Source organism: Pteropus vampyrus, unplaced genomic scaffold (genome assembly GCF_000151845.1).
Source record: "Pteropus vampyrus isolate Shadow unplaced genomic scaffold, Pvam_2.0 Scaffold432, whole genome shotgun sequence".
Classification (NCBI taxonomy): Eukaryota; Metazoa; Chordata; class Mammalia; order Chiroptera; family Pteropodidae; genus Pteropus; species Pteropus vampyrus.
This window is the reverse complement of record NW_011889213.1, coordinates 1,197,940-1,205,251: the sequence shown is the minus strand read 5'-3', so window position 1 is coordinate 1,205,251 and position 7,312 is coordinate 1,197,940. Positions and strand designations below refer to the sequence as shown.

Here is a 7,312-nt window from a genome sequence, read left to right as displayed (position 1 = left end):
TAGATGAGGAAACTAAGGCTTAGAGTGTTTCAGAAGCCTGCCCCCTGCTCCAGCCCTCCTGTACCCTGGCTCTGACCACCCATGGCAGTGAATTATGGTTGATCCATTGCCCCCGCCCCCCGCATTCACTGATATCCTCAAATTGTCTTGTGTTTCAGCCCAGGGAGACTGTATGTTCTTGGGGGCAAGGACCGACCTCATACTTCTTTTGAAATCTATATAGCATCAAGCACAGTGCTGGGCTTCTGGATGTCTTAGAATGAATGAATGGGTGAATGATTTAATTAATGCTTTGTGCATGGTGAATTGTGCTAGGTAAGGAAGGAAAGAAAGGATTTTGAGAGGAAGGGAGCATAAAAAGGGAGGGAATGAGATGGGAAGGAGAGAAAACCGGTGTAGGGAGCTGGGAGGGACAGATCCGACCCAAGTCAATCTTACTATGCCCACTCTTGCCGATGAAGAAACCAAGGCTCAGTGATGGAAAGAGTTAGGCATCTCTGTATAGGTGAGCAGCACCTGCCCAGACTAACCAGCCCCTTCGGCAGAGAACAAAGTATTCTCTGGGCCAAAAGCCATTCTGCCCAAAGGGAGATGAGCCCATAAGCCAATTCAGTGTGAAAGGTGTGGCTAAAAATTCTTGATAAGTTGTTTGTTTGTTTTCCAGATAATTTTATAAAATACGTTAGTAGTTTCAAAGCAATCAAATAGCCTAGAAATTGTTCTGGTCTATTTCCATTCTATGCAGCATTCTTTTCAATAGAACAAAATTACCTAGAACCCCCCGTCAGCGAGAATTAGTGATGTTTAGCAAGTATCCTAATAACTTTCTCTATAGGACCTTTGCGCTCTGCTCAGATGGGGTCTCTGCTGTCCCCAGAACATGACATGATTTTACTTGGCCATGCCCTCATACATCCTTTGCCCTCCTTCCTCCTGCTTCTAGCCAACTGTCAAGGTTTCCGTCGATTCTAAATCTCCCCTAAGCCTTCCCTGGTCACCCACAAAAGGACCTGACAGCCTACCCACACCCACGCCTGCCATCCCTGTTGCCGTGCGGTCATATGTGGGTTGGTCTCCACATCTGGACTGTCAGTTCCTTGGGGACTGTGCCTATTCTTCACCTTTTGGTCCAGCTGCTTCTCCACCCCTGCTTCTCCCTAGATGAGCCCCTGCATTAGCACTGGGTTTTCCATGCATGGGGCATTCAGTACACATCTGTTGATTGAAGTCTGCCACTTGCTGTGTCAATGCCCAGTCCACAACAGTGTTGAATTCTGGCGTGCACGCCAGTTAGTGATTTAAACTAGAACTCAATTGAGGGTGTGTGTGCGGTTGAGAGTAGGAAGGATTTCTTAACCAATGCCGATGCTCCGAACAAGTTAATAAAAAGCGAGACAAAGCTACGTAAATAAATCACCTACAGCACACGGGGCTGTTTGAGTGCATGAGGCTGTGAATGCACTCTGTAGACTGTAGAGTGAATATAGAAAGAGACTGCACTGCCTGGTTCAAGGAGTTGACAGTGTGGTTATTTGTCAGGTCACAACCCTGTGTGGTCCATCTGCCTGCTCCGACACAATAGCCAGATAGTTCAAGCTGTAGCCAGAACAGAAGGCTCAGTCCACTCCCTGACCCCTGACTGTTTCCATGTACCAGCAAACAGGGGTGATGCACTCTGCACGCTCAGCTGCCCACCTCTCATGGTCCTCAGCCTCAAGGCGTGAGCCAGGAATCACAGGCTGCAAGCCCCAGAGCAGGAGAGCAGAGCACAGAGAGCATCAGGGCATGGTGAAGGTGACACCATGTGGAAGGGCCCTCCCGCCTGCTTTTGTCCCAAAGCCAAGCAGGTTCTCTGAGACCAAGGACTTCAGGTCCACTGTCCAGCTCCAAGGATGCTGCTGACTGATGGCGCAGGCCCCGCCTGTGTCCTGACGTATAATGAAGCGAAGAGCTTGGTCCCACCCAGGTTTCCCATTACCCCTCTCTCAGACTGGGGACTCTTCATTTAACACCAACACTTGTAGCTACTACTTCCTGAGTGCTATACACACATTGTCCCATTGAGCCTCCCGCCAGCCCCATTTCACAGATGAACCAGCCGAGACTAGAATGGTCACATGGCATGACTGAGTGCCCACCGCCAAGCACGGAGCCAGGCTTAGCTCCTGATGCTCCAAATCTGCCCATGTGTGTGTCTTCCCCTCAGGCGTGAGATGTGTTTGCTACACCTCTGGTTGAGCACCAAATTCCTGGTGACATAGGCAGGGCCAGGTCTTTACTATGGCGGCATGGGGCTCCAGTAAGAGTACAGAGGCAGAAGAGACAAACATGGAGCGAGGTGAGAACCTGTGTGCTGGGAAGAGCACCAGAATTAGAATCCCAGTAGCTGGGTAATGGCCTTGTCTCTGATACTTACCGCTGTGTGGCCTGGGAAATTCACTGCCCTCTCTGGGCCTGTGTTCTCAACTGAAGAACGAGGCAGTAGACCAAGAAGGCGTGGGGGCGTCCGAATTCTCACAGGCCACGCTCCTTTGATCAGAGGAGTGGGAGGCCTGGCAGGGTTAGGTGCCAGATGGACACGGCTCAGCCAGTGGAATCCGGGGCACTGAACTCTGCCCCATCTCGAGGTCCCCCACCCTGCTCTACATCTGACCACCCCGCTACCACCAACTTCGCTGTCCCCGCCACCCTTCACTTAAGCTCTGTATCCAGAGTTGGGGACATGGATTCACCTCCCACCTTCATCTCCCTGCTCACCCCAACTGCTCTCCCTGAGGTGGTTAGTCCAGGCTGGCAGCCTGGAGTTTGCCGCTCCCTAGTTGGTCCTGGAACCCCTTCTCCTGAACTGTCCCCAGTGTCAGGTCACTGCCATGGGTGGTCAGAGCCAGGAGGGTACCGGTGAGTGAGCAGAGTAACGGGAGCTGGATGAGGGAGAAGCGGAAGGGAAGGGAGATATAATGACCAGATCCAGGCAGGGTGACCAAGGAGGACTGGCCTGGGAGCCTGTGCCTCCTCTGGGGTCACCCCAGGTGAGTATCCATGGTCAGGGCCGACAAGCCCGTGGGTCATGGCCAGCACCCATCCTGATTGGGTCAGTGTCTGTTCTTGCGGACCAGGGCCCCATTATTAAATATTTTAAATTACACTCTCACTTCCTACCACTCGGAGCCAGAGAAGACAGACCTGAAGTCAAAACCCACAACTTTACTGCAACCTCTGATCAAACGCTCGCATGAGAATAGAAGGAGTCAAGTTTGCTATGCCAAGAAAATACTTTATTGGGTAAATTTCCAGGGAAACCTAGTTTTGCATGCGGGAAAGCCGTTAAGTCCAGAAACACAATCTAAGAAGTATTTGGGTAGAAAAACCTGCTGAGCGGGAAACCCCTCTAGGGAAGCGGGGATCATTAAGAGCTGGGAGACACAGGGGTGTCCTCCTCCCTGTGGGCCAAGGCCTGTCCCGGTGGGCCGGGTGGCCGGTTACATCGGGCAGGGCTGCATGTGCTCCCTGGAGCAAATGACTTTCCCATCTCTGATCTCCTCGGTGATGGTGCGGATCTGGGTGCCGACCTGGGAAGCTGAGGCACAGGGCATGCTCGAGACATAAGGAACTCTACTGGCAGGCTTGCATTCTGTGGCACAAGGGTGGGCAGGCAGCCTGAGGAAATGAAATTATATCAGGGTGTGTGTGGCATCGGGGCATCGGACTGGCATCCAGGTTAAACAGATTTAGGGGATCAGGTGTGTGATAACAACAAACGGCCTCAGACAGCGCCTCTGAAATCCTCAAGAGCTGCAGGGATGAAGACTAGAAACTCCCAGCCAAAAACAATGGTTAGAGAAGTGTTATGTGTAGGGCCGGCTTATCCACCTGTGAGTGAACAAAGCCTGAGGCTGGAAAGAATCTCTCTCAAGAGGCTTTGGATCAGTCCCCCTTCATCTGTGCAATAACCACTTTCAGGACTAATGCAGCCACCAGGGCACTGAGGGTGGGTCTAGGTGAGCCCTCTCCCCAAGCCTGGCTCCCCAGGGTCCACAGCCACTCACTTGCAGTCTTCTCCTTCCAGCAGGCGGCGGTAGGTGGCAATTTCCGACTCCAGTCGGGCCTTGACATCCAGGAGGACCTGGTACTCGTGGTTCTGCCGCTCTAGGTCCGAGCGGATCTCGGCCAGCTGGGACTCCACGTTGCTGATCAGGCACTGCATCTGGGCGAGCTGAGAGCTGTAGCGGGCCTCCGTCTCTGCCAGGGTGGATTCCAGAGAATTCCGCTGCAGTGGGAAAGAGAGAATTGCCAAAGGGAGGAAATCCCACCCAGACACCCGCAGCCCTGGGGTTCCGAGTGGCACTGCGATCACGCCCCATGATCACACCTACGAGCTGAGGCTGGAGGATCAGGAGGCCAGCCTGCCGTGAGCAGTCGCCAGCCACTCAGGCAGGGCCCACTCACCATGCTATGCTGGGCCTGCAGCTCGATCTCCAGGGCGTTGACCGTGCGTCTCAGCTCGATGATCTCCGTCTGGCAGCACTGCAGCTGCTCCGAGCTGGACACCACCTGCTGGTTCAGCTCGTCGGTCTGAGAAACATGAGGGCCCAGAGTGTGGTCAGACCAAGGGAAGCTACTGCCAAGGGTGACCACACCCCAGGAGCTGGTGGTCCTGGGCTGCCCCGAGCCCCACCTGGGTGTTGAACCAGGTCTCCACGTCTCTACGGTTATTCTCCACCAGGGCCTCATACTGGCATCTCATATCATCCAGGATCTTGTTGAGATCCACTGGTGGGGCGGCATCCACCTCCACATTCAGTCGGTCCCCGAGTTGGCAACGGAGTGCGTTGACTTCCTACAGAGGAGGCAAGATGGCAGAAGGTGGTGAAAAGGATGCTGGATGGGGGTTGAGGGGTTCAACTGACAAGTTCAAACCTCCTCCCTCAGTTGCCAGCTGTGTGACATTAAGCAGAATACTTAACCTCTCTAAGTCTCAGTCTCCTCGTGGCCTTATACCGACCTCCTCAGAGGATTTAGGAGAATAAAGTGAGATGATGCAAGCACCAGGCAAATAGAAGTGTCATGTACTACAGTCCAAATGGAGATGTGGTGTCATGGGCACAAGTGTCGGATCTGTGTGACCTTAGGCAAGAGACGGAACCTCTCTGTGTCTTAGTTTTCTCATCTGTAAAATGGAGCTTGTAATAGTATATCCCTACTGAGATTAAGGATGAAATGAAATAAAATGAAAACGAAATGCAGAATGTTTTATATAGTTCTTGGCACGCAGTAAGTCACCTCAACAAATGTCAGCTGAAGTTACCGTGAAAGCGGTTGTCACAGTTGTTATGCCCCAGGAGCAGTTGGTAGTGGCTCCCCACTGAACAGGGAAATTGGAAGGTCGCATGGCATCATCCTCACCTCTTCATGGTTCTTTTTGAGGCAGAGCAGCTCCTCCTTCAGAGACTCCACCTGGGCCTCCAGGTCAGCCTTGCACAGGGTCAGCTCGTCCAGGATCCTGCGCAGGCTGTTGGTGTCGGCCTCCACCAGCTGCCGCAAGCCCAGCTCCATCTCATACCTGCACACAGGGAACCCCGACAAGTCTGCAGCTCCCGACCCTACTGTCTAGCTGCAGTGGCTGGTTCCGGATCAGCAGCAGGTGGTCCTTTCTCTTGACCCAGAAGGGATCCAGGGCCAATGCCGCATTTCCACTTACAGCTCCATCTGGCCTCGCTCGTACCTCACGAGCTCCCAAAGGCAGGAGACAGAGGCAAGAGAGCAGCACAGAAACCTCCCCCGATCGGTCCCACTCACTTGGTCCGGAAGTCGTCGGCAGCCAGCTTGGCGTTGTCGATTTGCAGGACCAGCCTGTTGTTCTCAGCCTTGGTCAGCAGGACCTGAGAAACGAGGGGAATCCCATGAACTGGGGAAGTCCCGGAGGGTGGAGGCAGTGTGAGCAGGTAGCTCAGCTCACGGAGGCCAAGCCTCTAAGTGCCACCAGCACCTTTAGCATTTCCAGCCCTGAGCCCTGAGCCCACGTACGAAGGGAGCATCAGTTCTAAAACAGACATCACAAGAATGTTATCGGCCATCTTTCCTGATGTCCTTAGTCCCCCGAGTGTCACAGTACGATATACCAAGGTGAATAGAGAGAGCCGGGCCGACCTGGAGTCAGGCTGTGCAACCAACACTGAGCGGCTGTGTGATCTTGAGCAAGTTACTGAACCTCCCTAAAATTCAACTTCTACATTTGTTAAATGGGTCCAGTAATACCCATCTCTCCAAGATGAGGAATAAACGAGCCACGGAGAGGAATGTGTCAGGCACAGTGCGTGTGTCCAGTAGGGGCTTGGTGCGTATTGTTGCCCTTCCTATAACTGAGACAGCAAAGGAGGGGAGGAATGGCTGGCAACAGGTTATAAGTAGCAGAAATGTCTAGGTCCTCCCAGAAATCAAGACTCTAGAGAGAAAAGCTTGCCTTGACAGGAGAATTCCCTATGAGCTACAGTCCCATCTGTAGTGCCTTGGGAAGAGACAGACCCCTCCCAGAGGCTGCGCTGCCCAGCTAGAGAGAGGTCAGATATGCCCAGCGGGACAGGGGCCAGGTCCCCGTTACCTTCTGCTGGAGATCCTCGATGGTCTTGAAGTAGGACTGGTAGTCTGGACAGATGTACGGGATCTGAGACTCGTACCACTGCCGGATGCGGCTCTCCAGCTCCGCATTCTCTCGCTCCAGCTGGCGCACCTTCTCCAGGTAGTTGGCCAGGCGGTCGTTCAGGAACTGCATGGTCTCCTTCTCGCTTCCATTGAAGGTGCCCTCGCAGGACCAGCCCCCGCTCCCAATGAAGCCAGAGGGGTAGCACCCAGCGGACAGGTAGGAGCCAGGCAAGCAGCTCCCGAGGCTGGAGAGGCCCATCCTGACTGAGGAGGCAGACCCTGCAGCACCAGCAAGACTGGGGACCCTGCAGGAGCCCACAGAGCGGACAGAAGACACCCGAGAGATGCCACCTGCTGTGCCACAGTGGCCCTTGATGGATCCAGAAGAGAAGACTGAGGAGCAGATCTGAGTGGCCATGATGATAGCAGAAGAAGTTTGCAGATGAGCAAGTAGCTGGGGTTCTTGGCTCTCAAGGCCTCTCTGGAGCATTTATATACCTTCTTCATGGGGTGTTGGCGTGTTACTCTTGAGAAAGCCTATTCCTATTCTGGAAAGCTAATCTCATCAGAACGTGATTTTGGCTACCCATCCAGAATTCCCGGCCTTGTAAAAAAAGAATGGTTGAATTTGGTTTGCTAAGTCAGGACTCTCGGCTGTTGTGACTTCCTAGCA

General features: G+C 53.4%; 1 protein-coding gene across 1 annotated transcript; it reads right to left on the bottom strand.

Moving 5' to 3' along the window:
* Positions 1-3,251: 3,251 nt before the first annotated feature.
* Positions 3,252-7,057, bottom strand: KRT36 (keratin 36). The gene is made up of 7 exons (XM_011381266.1): positions 6,599-7,057; positions 5,797-5,879; positions 5,404-5,560; positions 4,676-4,837; positions 4,447-4,572; positions 4,047-4,267; positions 3,252-3,657 (listed from the first exon to the last, which is right to left on the bottom strand). Exons 1-7 carry the CDS (start codon positions 7,055-7,057, stop codon positions 3,480-3,482), a joined length of 1,386 nt encoding a protein of 461 aa, XP_011379568.1. The 3' UTR covers positions 3,252-3,479.
* Between the last annotated feature and the right edge of the window lie 255 nt (positions 7,058-7,312).

What these genes read in the sequence shown, in the direction of transcription:
- KRT36 (XM_011381266.1), bottom strand. Translation starts at nt 7,057, where the DNA reads ATGGCCACTCAGATCTGCTCCTCAGTCTTCTCTTCTGGATCCATCAAG. An exon ending in TGCAGGCCCAGCATAGCATG is followed by an intron (nt 4,268 to 4,446) that starts GTGAGTGGGCCC and finishes TTCCCACTGCAG; the next exon opens with CGGAATTCTCTGGAATCCAC. An exon ending in CTGGAAGGAGAAGACTGCAA is followed by an intron (nt 3,658 to 4,046) that starts GTGAGTGGCTGT and finishes TCATTTCCTCAG; the next exon opens with GCTGCCTGCCCACCCTTGTG.